Source organism: Choloepus didactylus, chromosome 23 (genome assembly GCF_015220235.1).
Source record: "Choloepus didactylus isolate mChoDid1 chromosome 23, mChoDid1.pri, whole genome shotgun sequence".
Classification (NCBI taxonomy): domain Eukaryota; kingdom Metazoa; phylum Chordata; class Mammalia; order Pilosa; family Megalonychidae; genus Choloepus; species Choloepus didactylus.
In genome coordinates this window covers 9,497,715-9,520,782 of record NC_051329.1, presented here as the reverse complement: position 1 = coordinate 9,520,782, position 23,068 = coordinate 9,497,715, and the positions used below count along the sequence as shown (strand labels likewise).

The window sequence follows — 23,068 nt, the reverse complement described above, 5'->3', positions numbered from 1 at the left end:
CAAGATCAGGAACAAGACAAGGATGCCCACTGTCACCACTGTTATTCAACATGGTAGTAGAAGTTCTAGCCAGAGCAATTAGGCAAGAGAAAGAAATAAAAGGCATCCAAATTGGAAAGGAAGAAATCTAATTATCTGTATTTGTAGACGACAAGGTCCTATATAGAGATAATCCCAAAGAATCTACAAGAAAGCTAGCAGAACTAATAAACAAATTCAGCAAAGTTGCAGCATACAGGATAAACATGCAGAAGTCATTTGGGTTTCTATATACCAGTAATGAACAATTTGAAAAGGAAATCAAGAAAGCAATTCTATTTACAATAGCATCTAAAAGAATAAACTACCAAGAGAGAAATTTAACCAAGGAGGCAAAAGACTTGTAAACTGAAAACTAGAAAGCATTGCTGAAAGAAATTAAAGACCTAAATAAATGAAAGACATCCCGTGTTCATGTATTGGAAGACTCAATATTGTTAAGCTGTCAATACTGCCTGAAGAATCTACAAATTCAATACAATCCCTGTCAAAATTCCAGAAGCCTTTTTTGCAGAAATGGAAAAGGTGGTCTTCAAATTCATATAGAATTGCAAGGAACCCCAAATAGCCAAAACCATCTTGAAAAAGAACAAAGTTGGATGACTCACAATTCCTGATTTCAAAACTTACTACAATGTTCTGGTAATTAAAACAGTGCAGTGCTGGCTTAAGTCTAGACATATACACCAATGGAATAGAACTGACAGTCCAGGGATAAATCTACATATCGCCACTGACTTTCAACAAGGGTGACAAATCCAATGGGGATAGAACAGTCTCTAACAAATGGTTCTAGGACAACTGGAAATCCAAAAGAATGAATGTGGACCCCTACCTCACTATATACAAAAATTAATTCAAAATGGATCAGTGACCTACATATAAGAGCTAATACTACAAAGCTCCTACAAGAAAACATAAAGAAATATCTTTAGGACCTTGTAGTGGGGAATGGATTTCTAGTTAGATTTTAGACCAAAAGCACAAGAAGAAAAAAATAGATGAAATGGACTTTATCAAAATTAAAAACTTTTGTACATCAGAAGACAGGATCAAAAAGGGAAAAGACAACCTACAGAATGGATGAAAATATGTGGAAACCATATATCCAATAAGGGTTTGACATCCAGAATATGTAAAGTACTTTTACAATGCAAACACAAAACAGACAAACAACCCAATTTAAAAAGGAGACAAGGATTTGCATAGACATGTCCCCAAAGAAGATACTTAAATGTTCAATAAGTACATGAAAAGATGTTCAACATCATTAGCCACTAGAGAAATGCAAACTAAAACTACAATGAGATACCACTACAAATCCACTAGGATGGCTGTTGTTAAAAAAACTGAAAATAACAAGTGTTAGAAAGGATGCAGAGAAATAGGAACCCTTGTACATTGTTGGCAGGAATGTAAAATGGCACAGGCATTGTGGAAAGTTTGGCAGTTCCTTGGAAAGTTAAACATAGAATTACTGTATGAGCTTGAAATTCCACTTCTAGGTACATATCCTGTTACGGTTTGCTAATGCTGCCGTTATGCAAAATACCAGAAATGGATTGGCTTTTATAGAAGGGGTTTATTTGGTTGCAAAGTTATAGGCCTAAGGCCATGAAAGTGTCCAAGCAAAGGCTTCAACAATAGGGTAACTTCACTGAAGGACCGCCAATGGCATCCAGAAAACCTCTCTTAGCTGAGAAGGCAGGTGGCTGGTGTCTGTTGATCCCAGGTTGTGTTCCAGCTCCTCTCTCAGCTCCTATGCATTCTTGGTTCTTTCTCCCAGGACAGTTCTCTCTAGGTGCCTGGGGGTCCTGTCGTGGCATATCCCGGGGCAAACTCTGGGCTTCATCTCTCTTAGCTAAAGGTCCTTTTGTCTCCATCTCCAAGCACGTCTAAGCATCAGCGTCAGCTCTTAGCTTCTCTCCAAAATGTTCCTCTCAGCTGCTCTAAGCTCCTTCTGTTTCTGAACTCTTTTATAGGGCTCCAGTGAACTAATCAAGACCCAGGCTGAATGGATGGGGCCACACCTCCATGGAAATAACCAAATCAACAGGTCACACCCTAATCAAAGGTATCACTCAATCAAACAACACTCAATCAAAAGGTTCCAATCTAATCAAAACTAATACGTCTGCCCCCACAAGACTGCATTAAAGAACATGGCATTTTGGGCGACACAATACATCCAAACCAGTACATACCCCAAAGAACTGAAAGCAGGGATTCAGTCAGATATTCGCACACCAATGTTCATTGCAACATTAGTCACGATAGCTAAAAGGCGGAAGCAACCCAAGTATCCATCAACCAATGAATAGATAACCAAAATCTGGTATATCTATTCAATGGAATATTATTCAGCATAAGTGAAATACTAGTACATGCTACAACACAGATGAACCTTGAAGACACCATGCCGAGTGAAATAAGCCAGACACAAAAGGACAAATATTGCATGATTTCTCTTATATGAAATACTTCGAATAAGCAAATTCACAGAGGCAGAAAGCAGAAAAGTGGTTACCAGAAGGGGAGGAAGGGGAAATAGGAAGATACTGCTAAATGAGCATGAGTTTTGGTTTGCAATGATAAAAATAATCTGGAAATACATAGGGTGAAAGTTACACAGTATTGTAATATGGAAGAGCTGTCCACTTAAAATAGATACATGCTTTTTATGTTATGCATCTTTTACCACAATTTAGAATAAGTTGTTTTTTAAAGTGTACATGAGTGGAGCTCCCAGCCAGTACAACAAGGCAAAGAAAATAAAGAAAAAGGCATAAAGAGTGGAAAGGAAGAAATAAAACATATTATTAGCAGATGACATTGACTGTTTAACTTATAAAGACACCCTTTATAATAGCAGCAGCAAAAAATCAAAAACGTAGGAATAAATCCACCAAGATATGCAGGTCCTCTCCCACAGAAACTACAAACGGAGAAAAACATGCCATGTTCATGGATTAGAAAACTCAACATTATAAAAATGTCATTTTCCCCAATTAATCTATAGAATCAACACAATTCTGATCCAAATCATAGCAGCGCTTCAAAAAATATTACGGGCTGATGTTAAAATTCATATGGCAATGCAAAGGATGACAAACCAAAGCAATGCTGAAAAAGAACTAAGCTGGAAGCCTTTATCAGACAGCAGACTTATTATAAAGTTAATTAACACAGTGTGGCATTGGCACAGGAAAGACAAACTGACCACTGGAACAGATTAGAGCATCCAGATGGAGACATGCACAGATGCAGTCACCCAGTTTATGACAGACAAAACCGCAGTGCAGCAGGAAGAGGATGTCTTTTTCAATAAATGGTGTAGTATCAACTGAATATCCATATGGGGAAAAAAAAATTTTGACCCCTCTCTCACACTAAACACAAAAATCAATTCCAGATGAACTATAGCTCTAAATGCAAGAGTTAAAACGATAAAGCTTTTGGAGAAAAACATATGAACTATCTTCATGACCTTGGAGCAAACATATCTTAAACACAAAAGGAACTAAAAAGGATAAAAAGAGTTAAATAGTCTGCATTAAAATGAAAAGATTTTCTTCATTTAAATATACCTTTAAAAGTGTGAAAAGGTATCCCACCAAGTAGGAGAAAATCTTTGGGAAATAAATATATATTTCCAACAAAGGGATCATATCCAGTATATTTAGAGCCCAGTATATATAAAGATCAATAAGAAAGAGACAAATAACAACTATTTAAAATAAAGGAGAAGACACGATCAGACATTCCACAGAAGCCAGCAAACCTATGAAATGGCGTTCAATTTCCCAAGAGCATGGCAGCATGGCTAAAATGAAAAGGATGGAAAATTTCAAGTATTTCTGGAGCTACCGGAACATTCACGGTTGTAAATCAGAACAGCCCCCGTGGACGACTATTTCACAGTATCTACTAAAACTGAACATTTGTGCGTACCTTCTTTCCCAGCAATTCTGCTCCTGAGCATATGCCCAAAAGAAATGCATCCATATGTTCACCTAAAGCCGTGTTATCAAATGTTCGTGGCAGCAGTATACCACCTTAAACTGGCTACTACCCAATACTCCATTGACAGGAGAATGGATAAATAAATAGTGTAATGGTCATATCATGGAAACCATATGGCAACAAAAACAATGATCTCCAACTACACCCAACAATATGGATGAATCTCATAAATACAAAGTAAAGTGAAGATAAAGTATGAAAACAGGCTAAGTCCACCTGCACTGTTGGAAGTCAGGATAACAGTGGAAGGTAGGATTTGGATGGGAAGACGATGGGGTACTGGCTATCCCGGTGTGTTCATTTTTTTTAATTAGTTGAGTTGTACGGTTACTTTACCGTATAACTATTATGCTTCAATGAACAGCTTTTTTATAAGTGTACAGTGCTACAGAATGGAAAATGCTGTGTTTTAAAAGGCAGCTGGCAGACTGCTAAAGAAAGCCTGGTTTTAGGATAGGGGAGAAGAGCCCGTGTCCCAGGTTATGGCTTTAATGACTGGCTGTGCACTACACCCCTTCTCAAGCAGCCTCCTCCCAAAATACAGCAGCTGGGGTGAGGACTGACACCACGGAAGAAGCTGGAAGCAAGGAGGCCGAGATCCTACACCCCTTGGTCCAGCCTCCCAGCAACTCCCTTCCCTCCAAGGCAGAACTCCCTATTGATGTGAGGGCACGTTTATGTCTCCAAGAAACCCTGAAGCATCACTCTTACCCACCCTCAGTCAGGTAGCTCTGCAGGGGCCCCCCAGCCACCAGCTCCAGGGTGGGTTGCACTAAGCTTATCACAGCCATTCCAGGGACTTTAGGTGGAACTACTGGTGAGGAGAGGGGGGCCTTGAGCTGGTGGAATGGAAGCCTAGAGCTACTGGGGGTCCCGTCTGCCACCACCTGGGAGAAGACTGCCTGAAAAGGTGGCAGAAAGAGGAAGCTGAAGAGATAAGCAGGAAGGAGAAACTTCTCGAGATCATCTTGCAGCACGCACATCTAGATGTGCCTGGAGGTTCCACCCTGAGCTGCCAGCTGCATTTGTCTTGTACATCCCTCCCAACAAAAAATGCCCTGTCATCACCCTGGAAGCCCGCAGGCACCCTTAAAACCGAAAATGGACATTACAGTGCCCCGTGCTACCTGCAACTGCAGGCGCCACTTGCATTTTCAGACCACACGAAACATTTACAAAGCCCTACAATGGTTGTCGGTCCATTTGACCATCACAGAAATGTCATGAGAGGTATGTGGCAGGTTCCTGCTTTGCTATTCTAGACTTTTCAAGAGCTGGCAAGGACATCAGAGATGGTCTAATTGTAAACCCTCGCTTCCACGATGAGAAGGAGGCTGGAAGCATAGAAGGGCAGCCTGAACACATCAGAGCATAAGAGAACTATAAAAGACCTGGATGCTTCTCACGGGGCCTGGCAGGTAGCAGGTGCCTATCCTTTTTTATTTCAGGAAAGCTGCGGGTATAGAGGTTGTACTGTTGCCTGGTTTGAGAATCTGGACTTCATTCCTACTCCTCGAGAAGATCTCATCAGGCCCTTGTCTTGCCCTTATAATAAATAATTCAGAATCCCACACAGTGCTAAGCGTTCGTTCAATTCCTGCTCTTCTGTTATCACCTGCACTTCGCATATGAGGACACTGAGATTGGGCAGGTTAAGCAGCTGGCCCCAAACCACCTGGGAAACAGCAGAACTGGGCCTCGAACCAGGGTTGCCCAGCGCTGAAGGTGGGGCCAGGGTTTCAGGCACCAAGTCAAACTGCCTATGCCAGGATGTGATTGACAGGGTGCATCACCCCACAAATTGTATGATTCCATTCATACGAAATACCCAAAACAGGCAAATCTGCAGAGATAGGGTAGATTAGTGGTTTCTAGGGGCTGAGGGGAGGGGGGATTGGGAGGTGCAGAGTATCTTCATTGTCTGCTTGGTTGTTTTCATTTTTATTGTGGTAACATTTATACAACACAGGATTTCCCATTTGAACCACTTCCATGTGTACAATTCAGTGATATTAATCATATTTACAATATCGCACTTTTGTCAACACCGTCCATTACCAAAACTTTTTCATCACCCAAAATAGAAAAAGTGTCCCCATTAAGCAATAACCCCCCTAGTAACCTGTAATTTTACTTCCTGTCTCTATGAATTTGTTTATTCTGGGTGTTTCACACCAGCGATATCACACAATACATATACTTTTGTGTTGGCTTATTTCACTCAACGTGATTTCGTCAAGGTTCATCCATGTTGTAGCAGGTTGGGGTTTCTTTTTTAAGTGATGAAAATGTTCTAGAATTAGAGAGTGGCCATGGTTGCACAACATTGTGAATATATTAAAAACCACTGACTTGTACACTTTAAAAGGATAAACATGGTGAATTTTATGGTATGTGAATAGTATCTCAATAAAAAAACCTTTCCTTTAGCAGAATATATCAGATCCCACAGCCACCTCCCCACCCTCTGCTTAAAACTCCCCAATGGACTGAAAATGTTTTCTTGACCAAAAGGGGGAAAAGAAAAGCAACAAAGTAAGGTTTCAGTGGCTAAGAGAATTCAGAGTCAGAGCCCATCCTGGAGGTTACTCCTATGCAAGCTTCACCTAGATATGCCAGATGGCGACAGTAGGACAAGCCCAAGTCAACAGCAGTCCCAAAAACCCTAAAGAATACCCTGGTCCCTATCTGAGACTCTATAAAGGTTTCACTCACTACATTTATTTTTCAGAAACTTAAATTCTCCAGAGAACTCCTATGCCAGCTAAGTCCCAAAACCCAGAGGCAACAGCCTCTTCAAGAACATCAACCAGCTGCATCCCCTTTTCCCATAACGTCAACACCCCTTTTTAACATGAACAAGTTAGGATGGTCACTGTCTAGACATCCCTGAAGATTGAGAAAGTGATTAAATGAGAGGAAGGGGTAGAAACAAACAAGATAGGATTTAACAAAGGATTACGAATACTGACTCTTCATATAATTTTTTTTTTTTAGTTGCTAGGGTATAAGAATATAGCTAGACTGGTGGTGGATACCTGAAACTATCAAACTACAACCCAGAACCCATGAATCTCGAAGACAGTTGTATAAAAATGTAGCTTATGAGGGGTGACAATGGGATTGGGAAAGCCATAAGGACCACACTCCACTTTGTCTAGTTTAGGGATGGATGAGTAGAAAAATAGGGGAAGGAAACAAACAGACAAAGGTACCCAGTGTTCTTTTTTACTTCAATTGCTCTTTTTCACTCTAATTATTATTCTTGTTATTTTTGTGTGTGTGCTAATGAAGGTGTCAGGGATTGATTTGGGTGATGAATGTACCACTATGTAATGGTACTGTAAACAATCGAAAGTACGATTTGTTTTGTATGACTGCGTGGTATGTGAATATATCTCAATAAAATGAAGATTAAAAAAAAAAAAAAAAGAATATAGCTAGAAGGAAACAAATGGTGGAACTGTAACCCACAACATTCTTTGAAATTTTGTATATAACCACTTACTAAATTGTACTTTGAAAGTTATCACCTTTCTGTGTATATGTTATATTTCACAACAAGGAAATAACTGAAATTGCAGAACTGCAACCCATAGTATTCTTTTAAATTTGCTAACTACTTATTAAATTGTACTTTGAAAGTTATCACTTTTCTTTATATATATTTCACAATTAAAAAATGTAAAAAAAAAAAACAAAAAAAACCTCCCCAATGGCTTCCCACTGTACCCAAGGTCAAAGCCAATTTCCCACCACAGCCGATGAGACCCGACATTACCTGCCCTGCCGGCCTGTCCCGCCTCTCTTGCCGTTCTCCCCACCTCACTCACTCTGCTCCCCACTGCACCAAGCTCGTCCCCATCTATAGCCTTTGCCCCTACTGGTCCCTCCGTCTGGAATGCTCTCTCACAGAGCTGGCTTCTCATCAGTCAGAGCTCTGCCCAAATGCCCCCTCCTCCAAGAAGCCCTCCCTGACCACCCCATCTAAAACACAGCCCAGGACGCTCCATCCCATTACCCTGCTTTATTTCTCCCTGGCCTTTCTCGGTATACTCAAATATCTTTTTTAAAGTTTGTTTACTTCTTCATTGCCCAACTCTCCAACCAAGACGGCAGGACATAGTCTGTCATGTTTTCAGCTCTGAACATGCCCACCATATAGGAGCTACTTGAAACACACATCCGGAAAGAAAAGATTTTGGGAAGGACTTGCTTTAAGATCTGAAATGCCACCGGCTCCCTAGTCAAGAGTCCAGGGTGCCAGCCATCAGCTGCAGTCTCCATGGGCGCTGGGGGAGTTAGGAAGCCCATGCAGAGCATCCAGTGACTGGCCTGGCCCCAGACGCGTGTGAAACACTGAGGAGGCATGTTAAGTGCTCCCTTCCAGCCAAAGCCTGGAAGATTTTTAGGGGTCACCAGGCACCCAGTGTTTACCGAGCAACCCACAAAGAAATGCAAAAGAGAGATCTATCTAAGATTGCTTTGCTGACACCTAAACAGGAGGCCAGGGTCCAAATCAGTTCCATAAACCTGGCAAACACCCTCCAATACAGCTTCTTGTGACTTTGCAATCTGACCTGTTCTCCAGAATGAGACGGTTGCAGCTAACACCTGCCCTTCCCTCCTCCCACGGGGGCAGTTTCTTCTCAGAGGCAGTTAAAAGTCAAAGCGGGCAGGTGGTGACAGCTTGTTTCCCCTTCCCTTCAGCTCCTCCCTACCTCAGCAGCTCTGAGCCACACGTGTGGCTGGCAACTTACCCACTAGGAGTTTGACATCTCGGACTGTGAAATCAGGGTCAGGCATCCTGGAAAAAGAGGGCACAGAGGCTTTGATGAGAAGCCAGAAACAAGGGCTAGACCCTACCCTGGGGACAGGAGGGGGCAATTTTTGCAAAAAGATTCCTTCCCTTACTCTCAGTGCCGGTACCCAAAATGAGATAATGCAGAGAGAGGACAGAAGACCAGTGAGCACCTCCAGGGAGGGTCACAAGCCCCTTTTCTACCCCAACAGGCAAACCAAAAGCCCTCGCTTTCCCCCATACCCGAACCCCAGCACTGCTACAGAAAAGAGGCTGAGACCCACTGTCTCCCCAACTTTTCTGGGGAAGCCTGAAGGCCGAGGGTGAAGGCCAGGAGCTGGGCATTCAAACACCTACTTAATTTTAAGAGGGGCATCCTCTCCGTGTACCTCCCTCTACTACAGACACTACTTTCCATAAGGAGCTGCATGGGGAGGGGGGAGTGGGGGGGCTCTTTAAGTTGGAAAGAGGAAAAGAAGGACACACATCAGCCCCATTCCAGGGCTTGGTTAATGCCGCTAAAATGACTGAGATGCCACTCACTGTTAATTAACATGGGAAGGAGTGCCCTGAGCCAGGCTGGCAGTGAACGCTGGAGAGAAAGGCAGCCTGGAATGCCACCCTTGGCCTCCTCCCCGATCCCTGGCCCAAGGGCGGAAACCCGTTCTTCCAGCCTGCCTCCCGCTCCCCACCCAGAGCTCTGGGAGATCTCAATGTGGGAGAATGCAAACGTGGGAGAATGCAAACCGGAGATGGTGGAGAGGCAGGCGGAGAAAGGAGCCGGGGCCTAAAACCCCCTCCGCAGAGAGGGCAGGGTTTCTCACCCGGGGAAAGACCCAGAAAAGGGTATCTAAAGTGGGGACCATCGCTCCTTAGCAAGGGGCTGCACGTACCTTCTTCCCTTTGCCCAAACTCTCTAGGAAAAAGGCCAATCCTTGGAGATATTTTTTTTTCCCCTTTGTCACCAAACCAAGTCTTGAGCAAGGAGACGCTGTTACCAGATAACTGAAGAAAAATCCTTCTCGGTGACAGGATGTGGGGGAAAGGGTGGGAGAAATCCATCCCAAGCCATATACCATGTTAGGGAGGGAAGCACGGGAAAGAAGCAATTAGTTTCATCAACTCACTTAATTCCCAGTCCGTCCTTTTCGCGGAATATCAGGGGGACTCTGAGAGCTTCCCTTTGCACGTACTCATAGTTGAAATCTGCTTGGACATTTGAATGAAAGCAAGTGGGTTAAGTCATGAAAGAGCAAGTGAACCACAGTCAGCTGGGGAGGGGAGGAAATCATGATGGAGAACAGGCAGGGACTGTCCTTAAGAGCAGACACCAGCTCTATGACAAAACCTCCCTGGCAAACGGTGAGGAAACGGATTAGGCAAAGCCCAAGAGAAGCCATGCCAAGTGCCAGCTCCTCTCCTACCCAGTCACTTCCTGCGTGCCCCACGGGTCAGAACTCGTCAATGAACAGCCCGAGGCCAGCGAGGGTGGCTGAGGGAGCCTCATGAAAGAGCTCCACGCAGACACAGCCCTGGCTCTTGCCCAGAAAGGACGGACAGAAAACTCATCCCAAGCTGGGCTCTGAAAGTCAATGGGGCTGCAAAGCTGAAGCATGCCAGCTGGGGGGTCTGAAACCCCTGGGAAGCTGGGAGGGACTGCAGGTAGTAGACTGTGCAGATCTCATTGTGATATCCTGCCTAGTGGAGGGGAGGGGAAGGGAGCCGGTTTCCCTGGAAACTGCGAATTTGGTGCCAAAATAACTAGGGAACCAGGCAAAGCTCTGTGGTCTTCAATGGGGAAATCCTCCCATAGCTACCGCAATAATTGCTTCAACTGGAGAAGGAGTGGGACGTTCCCCAGGTGAAGGTAGAGGAAAGGGATCAAGAAAACCCACAGGGTAGTTTGCCAATCTGGGGATCTGTCGAGTATACACCCCCACTGCCGCCAAAGCCCTGGAGAATGAAGGCAGTCTTGGATTAATTTCTTTTCCTCCCTGCAGTTTCCAAAACCAGGTAATCTGACCCAGCCGCGTCCCTGAACAGAGAGCTGAGTGAGGCTGAGATAAATCCTCACATCCCCAAAGACAGCTTGTAAAACTACACCAACCTCCCAGGCCACCAGAAGGGAGACACCACCGAGCCCCTGCCCCAGCGAGGCAGCTCACCACAGCAGCCTCTGGGGAGGAGGCCACAGCAGCTCTGCTCAAAGAGAGGGAAAGAACAAAACCCAGCGCCGGGAAAGCCCTGACCTCAGCAGCTCTGATCCCCAGGGGCTCACAGTGAATGGGGATTCCTAAGGATTCAAAGGAAGAGAAGTTTAAGAAACTGCTACTTCGAATCCAGGCTAAAGGCTTCAAGTCTTCCAGCTCCTCCCTCAAGTTTCGGGACCAGTTCTGAATTAACTAGCAAAACCCCCAGGCCCTCTCCTTTGAAAGGAGCCCAGACAGCAAAATTAAGGCTACGCTTTGGAGCTCCATTGCTGAAATACCCTTCCCCCTCCATACCCACTATCCAAAGCCCACCCCCCTGGGGTCAGGGGCTTCAGGACAGCTTCAACTTCCTCCTAACTGAGCCGGAAAAAAAAAAAAAAAAAAAATCGAGAGATCCTGGGATCAGAATTTCTCTCGAGTGGCTAGGAGGAGTTGGCACGTTGTTTTCTCACAGGATCTGCCCAACAACTAAGCAAAGTGTGCGGAGAAGGAAGAGGAATTAAAATCCCATTAATGCTAAGGAAATTTCAATAGGCCTGGGACCAGCCCCTGGCCTTTGGGTCACAGTGTGCAGCCCTCTAGCAGTGCACAGGCTGAAGACATTTCCTTTTCCCTCCCCCCACCACTCTCCCCCACCACGGGAGCCCAGCGCCCCAGGAGGCAATGGGCACAAAAGAGAAACTTCAAAAATGCAAAGCTGGGATAGTCTCTTCTTGGGGCAAACCCCAGAGCTCCAGCCGCTCAACCGGAACCGGGAGGAGGGAGGCACTTCCCGCCTTATCAGCTCACTGAGGGATGGAAGTATTTTCCAAGGGAGAGGGGATAAACAAAATGCAGACTGTAAAGGAAACTCAAAAACCTGAGGAATAAAAACCTACAAACCTCAAAAGGGCATATAGGAAGATGGCTGGGTAGATGGGCACAACTCCCAAACTCTGACCCCACAGGCAGTGCTGGTTCTAGGCCTGAAGGGCCACTCTGGGCCCCAGGCTGCCGGCCCGGAAGGGTCCAGGCTCTGGAGACGGCAGAGCCAAGCCAGAGCGTCGCATGGGCATCTGGAAGACGCCCCCTGCCACCTCCGACCCCCCACTGCCAGGGCCAGGAAGAAACCCAGGCCCTGAAGGCCTCTGGCTGGGGTAGCACTTCAAAACCCCATAGGCTCCCCTAACTTCTGCTCTAAATTGGCAGGATCGCCAAGAGGACAGAACTCTCAGGCCTGGGAAGAGACCCCGTTTCCTCCAGGGCTTTCCTAAGTCTTCACTTAAAACTGCTAAGGGACAAGGCCTTAGGATTGAGGGGGAGCATCACTCCATTACCCCCAGGCCTCGGGCTTAAGTGGGAGGAGGTCACCCCAATAACTCGGAGCTCATTCAGTCCGTGCTCCAATCTAGCCGAGCCCAAGAGGGGATGGGGCTCTGCAGGCCCCAGGCCTGTTGAGGTGTCACCCATAAAACCCGGGGCGCCCCCAGCGCTGGCTCCTAACTGTCAAGGGCAGCGATGGCACGGGATTCTGGAGGCTTCAGGCCTCGGGGGGACCTCATTCGTTTCCCCCAAAGAGCTCCCTGAACCCCGACTCCTGTCAGGCCGCCGCGCCTCAGGTAGCGCAAGGAGCAGGGAGCGCGGCCGGCTCTGGGAGGGGGAGGACGCGCCGCTCCCGCCCTCCCTTGGTCCGCGCGTCTGTCCATCCCCAGGTCCTTCTGTCCGCCGGCCCCCTGGCTCTGCCCACCCTGGGGCTGCTGGTGGGCGCCGGCCGGGCCTAGGCCCACGCCCGGCCCCCGTTCCCGACTGCCCTCCCCCTCGCCACCCCACCCCACCCCCCCAATGCTCGGCCTCGTTTCGTCACCGGATCCCCTGGAATGGGGGACGCGGGCGCGAAATACGAACCCAACCACCGGCAGCTCCCTCCCCACGTGCGCTCGGCCCGTGGCGCGGGGGGCGGCCCGGGGAGGGGGCGCCGGTGCGCCCTCACCTTTGCCCTCCATGGCGTGTACGAAGTCCCCCTGGTACAGCTGGCTGCGCAGCTTCTCCTCCAGGCTGAAGCCACGGACGCTGACAATCTCCTCCACGTCCGACAAGTCCTCGTTCTCGTCGTATCTCTGGCGGTCGATCGGTCGCTGCGGGGACCCAAACCAGAGACCCCGGGACATTACTGGGGGACCTGGGGGTCGCCCCTTACCCTGGGCCCAGCCCGAACAGGTGCAGGAGCCGCGCGCCCTGCACCCCACCACTGCGATCCGAGCAACTTTGCGCAAAGATGCTGAAAATCGGGATAACGAGAAGGGCCCGCACCCCCACGGTTCGGCTGCGCCCTTCATGGAGCACTCGCCTCCTGCACCTTTGGAAGCCATGGAAGAGACATCTGGGGGCGGCTCTCCCTTGCCCCCCACCTTCGAGACGTGTTGAGCTTTGCCCACTCGGTCGGGAGCGCGGTTATGTAAGCCGGGAAGGGAGCTCCGGGCGCGGGCTGGTGGGGCATATGTAGGCCCGGGAGGAGCCGCTGCAGCGCGCGGCTCGGCGGTAACTGCAGCCCTGGCGGCGGCGGCCGCAGAGCCGGGAAGCCGGAACCCGCGGCCGGCGGCATTTCTAAGGCTCGAACCGCCCCCGAGCTACCGGGGAAGCAGGAAAGCTGCAATGGAAGGGTTGAGACCCCAGCCGCCCCCGCCGACCGACCACCAGTGCAAGAAGACGAGGTGAGGAGGGGGGAGTCGGGGCTTGGGAGGGGGAGAGGCAGCCGGCCCGCCACAAAGCTCCCGTCGGAGACCCCAAAACGCACCAGCAGCTGCCTCATCTCCCCACAAGCGCGCGCGCACACTCACTTCCTAAGGAGACTCCCCCACCACTCCCCGCATCCCCCTGCCTCCTCCCTCCACCGCCCAGCGCCGGGCCCCGCAGTCCCCCAGATTCCGGGCGAACCCCGGGCCCGCTCGGCCCCCCTCCACGCCTTTCCCCGCCACCACCTCCCCACTCAAGTGTCTGAGACTCTGAGTCTCACAAGGGACTGGAGGAGTAAGCTGCTTGCTTCCTTTTGCATGCAATTTATTATATATTTTTTTCCGGTCCTCTTGCAAAATACAGAAAAGGAAAGAAAAGGCAGCAGGAAACAAACAAACAAAAAAAAAATAGATCTATCATTTACCAAGATACAGATTTGGGGGGGGAAAAAAAAAAGCTACACACCAATCTTCTTCCAGAGTCTTTCTCTGCCTCCATTTTTTTTAGGAGAGTTCACCAATTAATTGTCAACACTCCTGCCCCCTGCATTTTGGCCGAGGGGGGGAAGGAGGGAAGACCAAAGAAAACAAACAAAAAAAATAAAGAAAGAAAGCCAGAGCCGAGATCTACAAAGTTTTGCACCAACACTTGGGCAGATCCGTTTGCAAAGTCCTAGGAAACCATTTTCAGCAGTTGTGGGGGGGGGGAGCGTCGACGTCATAATCCCCGGAACGTAAACATTGTTGCCGATCCCGCTCACAGCCCGCGGCCGGGCTAGTGGGGGCGGGGGGAGGACTCGGCCGGGGATGGGGGGGGCGCGGGTGGCGGCCCAAGGAGGCGTTGGTGGCTGTAGGGGGGAGCCCGGGAGGCACCGGGCGCCGTTAGCGCCCTGGCATCGCTGTTTTGTTGTTGGGTCACGAGTGCGCCTCTGCACGCAGGCGCCGCCGCCGCCCGGGAGTTGTGTGCAGAGCTGACTTTTGGAGGGCTGAGTTGCAGTCAGCGGGCGCATCCCGGAGATGGCGGGGCGGGAGGGCGGGAGGAAGGGGTGAGGAGGGAGGTGCAGATTTGCACGGCTGTTCTCAGCGGGAGGCGCGGAAATGCTAGCCGAGCCTGCGGGCGTGAATACCCCCGGGGCCTGGCACCCTCAAAAAACGACACCCCACCCCACCCCCACCCCCTCCTCAATCCCTGCCTCCATTGCCCAGGGACCCCACGGGCTAACCCTCTTCCTCTTCCTTCGTCCGCCCCACCTCATTACCTACGTGGCCGACCCAAACTCACAGCATTTTGTGTATATAATTGCTGGGGTTTTTTGTGTTTTTTGTTTTTTTTTAGTTTGGGGTTTTCGGTGTTTTGTTTTGTTTTGTTTTGTTCCCTTTCTGCTGCATGTCTTTTTGCCAAAATTCGGGGTGGGGGGCTCGGCCTCTCCAGACCCCCATATGCGGACTGGCCATATGGAGGAGGCACTTAAGGACTGAGAAGGAAATTAGCGCAGCCCATACCTGTAGGGAGTGCCGAATTCTTAAACGCCCAGGACTCAAGGTATGGGAATACTGCACACACGTACACACACACACACAAACACGGTAAGGGATACAGAGCCAGACCTGAGAGGACCGGAAGACATTGCCTTTCATTCATTCATTCTGCCTGCTTCTGTGGAGTTCTTTACTAGGCAACGAGCTTTGGAGCCGAAGATGAACATTTCTTAAAGGTCCCTGCGCTCGCCAAGAAGAGGAAATAGATGCTCAGGAGAGAAACAACGAGAGAATCGCATCTGGCGCCTCCTAACGCAGCCGGCACACAGTAAAGGGTAAGCCCTTAATGGCCCTTTGGAAGAAAAGTCGGTGGAAAGGTGCATGGGATGTTCTGGGAAGGGGCATGGGGGAACTTTGGGCACCTCTTGATTAAATCCTAGAGGGCTTCTTGGCAGAGGTTTCGGCATCTCTTATTAGAACCGGGCTAGCTTCCCTATCCAAATCGCTGGGGCACTGGCATACTAAACTTGTCCTATAATTCCATCGTGGGTAAACATTCAGGTGGACTGTGAGAAAAGCTGGCCCTAAAGCATTCCTTCAGCTCTGTTCCGGCACCCTGCTGGTCTGGGTCTCAATGGGGTGGAGAAAGATCACCATAGGGTGACACTTCAGGGCTACATTAGAGGAGCCTCCTAGGTGCTTTGCAAAAAACTTCCTATGCTTTTAATTTTTATTCTCCCATCGACCCTCCTGGGCAGCTGGAGCAGATGGGGAAACTGAGCCTCTGGGAAGTTATGAATCTGGAGGGTTGTTCTGCCCCTGTATTGATCAGGCAGATAGTGAGGAGGAAGTGGCTCGCCCACCAGAGATCGGATGTGAACTCGGCCTTGTATTAGTCAACCCTCCCAAACAGCTTCCCCTCGCTCACTTTAAAGTTTCCTGTCATATCTTTATGTAGTTCTTTCCCACCCACCCCCGAAGGCTGCTCTTTGAAGTTTGTTTTAATACAAGTACATGCGCTTTAAAATCGTTTAGGTCGGGTTGAGGCTGGCAGACTTCAAAATTTGTTTCCAAACTCCAAGCCACCACATTGGTTCTGCTTGCAGTGGCCAATCCCCGCAAGGCTTGCTGGGCCTTAGAAGGGTTCAGCCTTCCGCCTCTATCCAGAGCCAGGTACCTCAGTTTATTTGCTTCACTTTCTCCCAACAACCTGTTAAGGGAAGTATTATTATTCCATGTTTTGCAAAAGAGCAAACTGTGGCCCAGAAGGCAACGGGCTCACCCGAGTTCGCACTGCTCCTAATGGGGTTGCTTGCTCCCCCAGCTCGTGCTTTTGTGGGTAGAGAGGTCTTCACTACTCTCACATAATGAAATAAGCATGTTCAAAGGAGATGATGTGGACTGAAGGGGGGGGGGCAAAAAGTGAGTTACGTGGGCTAGAACGCTTAGGTCCACATATCACCTCCCTGGGGAGCTCCTGGCCTGTCTTGGAGTGGGAAACAGTCAAGTATTCACCTAATTTAATCCCCTCTCTTACAAGCCACCAGGAAGCCACCCGACCAGAGAAAAAAGGGCCTGGCGGGGGTTTGCTCCCCCTTGACTCCCCGAGAAGGCCTATCCGGCCGCCCCCTCCTAAGCGATCCCTCGGTAAACGTTGGGCCAGTGATGGATCTCCTTCCCCGGAGATATTTGCATTTTCCCTTTATCACTAATTGGCAGATGAAAGGCTTTGTCCTCCAGCTGAAAGAATTCCAGGCATTTGCTTGAAGGTGGGGGAGGTTATTTGGGGCCAAAGGGGGAAGGGCCAAGACCCTTGAGCTCGCTGCCTTGGCTAATTGTCCCTGGGGACCCCAGAGTAGGCGATAGGGGAGGGAAGCCCGAGGTGCTTATCCAAGAGGTGTACTTTTTATTGCAGGAGAAGGACGCCCGGGCTCTTCCATAAGCTAGTTAATTTGAAACACATTACTGGCTTCCTGGATGCCCCTGCCCAATCATAGAAAAAGCCCAGTCAGATCCTGTCTGTGTTCCCCCCATTCATGCATTTCTTCATTCATCAAAGGTTGATTGAGCAGCTCTGTGGCCCAAGACAGACAGACTAGGGAAAAGATAGAAGAAACAGCTCCTGTGGCAGACGAACTTCCAGGCTAGGCAGGGAGGTGGGCTTCCCAGGGGAGTTAGCAAAGGTGGGCTCTGCCTGCACCTAACGCTCAGAATCCAGAATCAAGGTTTTTTTCTGAATTGTTAGACACCGAAGCTGCTCTTATGTAGAATTATAATAGCTCCTGATTTTTTTGTAGTAGAGAAGTTGTAGGTTTGCAGAAAAATCATGCAGAAAAACACAGTTTCCATATACCTCCCCCTATTACTAACACCTTGCATTAGTGTGGTACATTTGTTTCAGCTCCTGATTTTTGAGAACTGACTCGACCAGTCTTTGGGCAGAGAACCTCCTATTTGTTATCTCTGAATCTTGGCCAAAGCTCCTTGAGGGAGGGGCTATAATTCCCCACTTTTACAACTGAGGTTCCCAGAAAGGTCAAGTTACTAGCATCCATTTCACAGGTATGAAATAGCAGTCAGGATTTGAACCTGAATCCAGAGCCTGCAGGCTTTGTTTACCACTCTGCTGTGCCTCCCTGCGGGACTGTCCATAGAACTTGATGGTGGAAATATTCCATGTCTGCACTGTCCAATTCAGGAGCCATTTGCTACATGTGATTATTGAGCACTTGACATGTAGGTAGTGGGATTAAGGAACTGAATTTTAACTTTTATTTAATTTTAATTAAATTTAAATAGCTAAAGGTGGCTAAGTGTCTACCATATTGGACATTGCAGCCCTAGAGCATTTTCCAGAATTTGTGTTAACACACCTATCAGAGTATAAGTTCAAAATTAGATATCAAGAGCTGAATCAGTGCTAGATCCCTATAATCAACCCTCTAGAATATTTATGGAATGATTGAAGGGTCCGGGAAAAACTGAAATATTGGAAAGACAAGGTTGGGGGTAAGGGGTGGGAATCAGGGATTTTGGCAAAGGTTTCCTGGAGAGGCCTTCTGTTAGAATATGAGTGTCTGGAGTGTGAGCCTGTAAACTGTGATTTCTTTCTGAGTGTCAGCCACCTGCGTGGCATTGAAGGGAAGGTACCTGGGGATGCCAACTGGATCAGAGATTTTCCCACCTGCCCAGATCTCATAAATAAACTTCTCAAGGCCAGGTGACTGGTGCTGGGACAGGGAGCCTTAGAAATGGGTAGCAATTATAAAAAGATATCCTAGTGCAGACTCAAGCATAAAATACAATCCATTGTAATCCAGTTTGCAATAGAAAGTTGAAAATGATCTAAAAGTCGGGGAACTGCTTAATTCTTGGACCATCTGTTTGCCCAATGAAATGCTATGGAATCATTAAAAAGAATAAGGAAACTATATATATACTCATGTGGAATGTTTTTATAATATCCTTGAATTAAAAAAAAAGATGCAGAATATTGATACTAAATTGTACTGACCACTTACATAAAACAAAAGGAATATATCTACATATATATGTCTTTATAGGCAGAGAATTTCTTTAGAAAGAAATATTTTTTTAAATGGGAGCAGGAACCAGAGAAGGGGAAGCAAATCCATTCTTGGATACAGTTTGAGTTTTTTATCACATGGATTCATTAGTGTTACCTGCTTTTGAATCTTATAGACTTAATTTCCTTATATATACTATGGTGCCTTTTAAATTTTAGGCCACATAGATGTGTGTTACCTACTCAAAGAATGAATTTCGTCTTACTCATTTTTTTGAGCCAAAAAGGTTCAAAGTCAGGCAATAAGTATTGTTCAGATATAGATACATATGTGGTAAAGAATGAATAAAAGCAAGGGAGCAGTTAACACAGAATGCAGCTAAAGAGGTAATTCTGGGGAGAAAGAAAAGGAACACAATCAGGGTTGAGGGATTGGTGACTTTTCTGTTAATCCAGGTGGTGGATGGCCCAGTGTAATTCTTTAAAATGCATTCATACGTTTTCTACATTCTTTTATATTTCCCACAATAAAAGAATTGTTTTAAAACTCTTTAAAATCTTTCTCTCCCAGATATGCCCCTCTACACACCTCTCCCCAGAAAACCACTCTTAACTGTCCCTTGGGTACATTTACAAATATACGCAGATATTTTATTATTTTATGACACAAATACAGTGTGCTGCCTCTCACTTTTTCACTTAATCTGATCTTGAAGATCTTTCCATATAATAGCTGTAGAACTGCCTCATTCTAAAATGCTTTTTAAGGATAAGGAAAATTTGAAGGTAGTGGTAACAAAAAAAAGCTTTAGATAGATTATTGGTCAGAGAAAAAAAGCAAGTCACAGAATAATTTCTGTATTATGATCCCATTTATGTTAAACCAAAACAACAAAATATATTTGGGTAAATATTATGTATATCTACTCCAAAAAAAAAGAAAGAAAGAAAGAAAGAAAAGCTTAGAAGGGAGCAGTGAACCATTATTTTTATCACGTCTGGGGAGAGAAGAAAATTTTGAGAGGGGTGTATATATGTGGTCTATATATATGACTTATATTTTTAAATTTATAAAATATTTCAAGCATAAAGAAAGGTATAGAAAATAAATACAGCTAAGACCTGTGTATCTGACACCCAGCTTTGCCAAACCTTATAATTTTGCCATCCTTTACAATAAAAGAAATAAATACAGGGTAGGGGAGCAGATCACACTATTTCTATTAAAGTGATTGGAGTTCCCAAAGACCTTTAATGTTTTCTCTTTTTTTCTTCTCAGCCTCAAGGACAGAATGAATTACATCAAGTCTGAGTGTCAGCCATTGGCCATTTTGGAAGATTGAAGTTTAGAATCTAGAGTTCTGCATCTTATGGCTCTTTTCCTGAGTGGGGATTGGAGGGATCTCTGGAAATAACAGGTTGGTTAATTAAGGGGTTAATGTCAGGAAGAGAGTTATAAAAGTTCAGAGATTTTTTTCAAAACTAGCGATTTGGGATTGATGGACAAGGGTGTTAACCAATAGAAATCAAAATTCAAACATTACTTCATCATCTTAAGTTGTCATTGGTCGACTGTCCCCTTGGGACGGGCAGCCAGACTGGCAATTAACCCTTTCGGGGAGGTTCATGTTCTTTGCACTTATTTTATTTATTTTAAAAGTTTAAGTAGGGACAGATGAAAATCCAAGAAAAGTCTCCAGATTTTCAAGGGCCACCTCTTGATCTCACTTCAGAGGACAGAATTTCACCTGCCCACCCCCAAAAGAAACACACAGGGACACATTTCCTGGAGAAAAGTTTTGAACTTTTAAAATGGGGAATCAGCTCAGTGAGAGGAGAAGGGAGGAGACAGGTTTTTGCTCTAAGCGTTGTCAGAACAGTGACCCAGGTTTGAGACGATTCCATTAATCTTGCAAAGTGATCAGTCACTGGAAGATCGAGTTGCATTTCCTGCTTCAGAGATGTGGAGACAGATGACCTTTTCAGCAGTCTCCGACCCCCGGTTCACAGCTGGAGAGAGGATGTGTCAGCGTTTACTTTCAGGTCTCACCCAGCCCTTTGTTCAAGATTCGAACTCTTTGTGTTCCGCCTGCTGCTGATTTGGGTAGCTGTTGGCTGCAGGGATTTTGGTAGTTGTTGATGCTGCCGATTTTTTTTTTTTTTTTTAGCTCCCCACCCTCCCCCACCAAGTTTGCAACTTTAAGAGCCAAACTCCTTATTTGACAGGAGATATTATCTGGAGGTGCCCCAGAAAGAGAACCAGAATATGTACAGGGGATTTTCAGGGATGCTATTGGGCCTTTTGGCTTTAATTATCACCCCTTCCTGGGCTCCCCGAATGGAGCAGGCTGAGCTCTGTGAAACCAGAAGTCCAGCAAAAACTAATCAAAATATCTCATTTATATGGCTCTATTACAAAAAAGCTTTTACATGCATTGCCTCATGTAAAAGGCACTGCTAAAACAGAGGAATTTACACAAGGGAGCATTCGGTAGTCTGAAAGGTGGTGAGCTGCATGATCTTCAGCAAGATGCCCAGTCTGAGACTCAGTTTTCTCTTCTGTAAAATGGGGGTCTTAATATCAGAGTCCTATGAGGACTGAATGAACCAACAGTGGCTTAGAACATGGCCTGTGGTGGTCAGTGAGTGTGGTGTCTTCATTCGGGTGAAATTGGATTGAGGCCTGCGCAGGCCCTAACCTGTCTGTGGTTTGGGGTTGCTATCTGCCTCAGAAAGCAAAGCGGAGGGTCTGTCTTCCGGGAAGACAAAGTAGTCGTCTTCGCCTCTAAACAGGCCTCCTACATAGTTGGCTTTGCCAGGAACGAGGGCTGGCAGTGAGACCTGAGCCTGAGTATTAAGAGTGAGCACAATCAAAAAGTCTAGGCTGGGGGGTGACCCCCGGAGTTCAACATGGTGAATCCAGCTTGGGTCATTGCCTAATATAATAATAATAATAATAATAATAATAACACATGATGGTAATGGTAGCATAACATCGATAATGTAATGAACACCACCAAACTGTATACATGAGAGTGCTTAAAATGGGAAACATTATGTTGTATATGTTACCACAGTAAAACTTTTAAAAATAATATAATACAGTTTCCAAAATAACCACAGCAACAACACCAACAAAAACGAAGTCAGCCTCCTGGGCTTCATGACCTTCCCAACCAGCTATAAAATGGGAAAATTTAGCTTTGCCTCTCCAACATCAGGCCTCTCCCTAACCCTGGCTCCTTCGAAGTCTGAAAACACTTTATCCAGCCCCCCTCTCCGCAGCTCTGTTTTCCTTCTGGAATCAGTTTAGAGACCATCTCTTCCCTGCCCTCCTCATAACCCTTATCACATCATCTCATTGTCATCTGTGTCCCCTCCAGATTGTGACTTCGGGGACAGCAAGGTCCACCTGTCCCATACTTTGATGTATCCCCTACCTAGCACAGTGCCAGCACCAACTCTGAAAATATTTATTGAATGGAAGTCCAGACTTTCCTAGTCCCCAAACGCCTCACCCTTCCAGAAATCTAGGAATAGCAGTGCTGAGATGTTCTCTTTTCCTGGCTAACCCTTTGCAGATGGAGTCAGTGGCTTCTTGGCCCTTCTTGAAATGACATTCATCAATTCACCAGTTGTTTATTGAGCATCTCCTTCATTCATACCCAGAGCCATCTTTATAGGAAACCCTCCTCTTCACCCCACAGAGAGCACACCCTTTACCCCAGGAGACTGGGATGTTCTGAAATGAGGCTGTTCTGCTCTGAAGAGAAACCTTCTCTGAGCGAGAGCAGGTGAATTTGCCCAGCTTCCCCTTGCACAAAAGTTTTTCTCATTTGACACATTTCTCATAATGATAATAAAATACTCATGTGTGTAAAAGTTTAACATATGTCTCTTATTTGAAGTCTCCAAGGAGACAGACCTCATCTGTCTTGTTCATTGCTCTATCTTCAGCCCCCAGGGGCTGGCTCATAAAATGTACTCAACAAAGCTTTGTTGAATGAGTGAATGAACTCAAACTCCAGCCATATTGTCAGCTTGATAACTAAACCCTAAACTGCACCTCTTTGAAGAAGATACAAATGTTCTTAGAAGCCCTCTGGATGTGAAATACCCTTGGTGGTATGCCTGGGGAGGGATGGTGCACTAATTCCTAGCTGCAAAGGCCAGGCTGCCCCTGCACAGACTGCCTCCCTGGGTTCAAGAGATCTGCTGGGTGGAAACTGAGTCCTGGAGCCATCTCAGGGCAGGGGATCAGCCTTCAGACCTGCACCCC

At 46.7% G+C, this 23,068-nt stretch overlaps 1 protein-coding gene and 1 long non-coding RNA gene across 9 annotated transcripts in view; one reads left to right on the top strand and one right to left on the bottom strand.

The window, feature by feature from the left end:
- The window catches only part of KDM2B (lysine demethylase 2B), a 120,894-nt gene extending 106,388 nt beyond the window's left edge, over positions 1–14,506 (bottom strand). For 3 of the 8 annotated variants that reach the window (XR_005213949.1, XM_037816539.1, XM_037816540.1), the window contains exons 1-4: positions 13,400–13,890; positions 13,043–13,187; positions 9,991–10,069; positions 8,823–8,869 (exon numbers count right to left, since the gene is read on the bottom strand). Coding sequence is in view for 7 of the 8 variants with exons in the window: in XM_037816539.1 (XP_037672467.1) it covers positions 8,823–8,869; positions 9,991–10,069; positions 13,043–13,187; positions 13,400–13,861 (733 nt within the window). In the remaining variant the exon portion in view is untranslated. Of the gene's footprint in view, positions 1–8,822; positions 8,870–9,990; positions 10,070–13,042; positions 13,188–13,399; positions 13,908–14,250 lie in introns of those variants that run through there. The other 5 variants (XM_037816542.1, XM_037816543.1, XM_037816544.1 and 2 more) reach the window with 5 other exon arrangements.
- A 359-nt stretch (positions 14,507–14,865) lies between these two features.
- Positions 14,866–22,804, top strand: LOC119519113. The gene is made up of 3 exons (XR_005213950.1): positions 14,866–15,598; positions 20,069–20,207; positions 22,371–22,804. It is a non-coding gene; the product is annotated as an uncharacterized LOC119519113 (long non-coding RNA).
- The last annotated feature ends 264 nt before the right edge of the window (positions 22,805–23,068 follow it).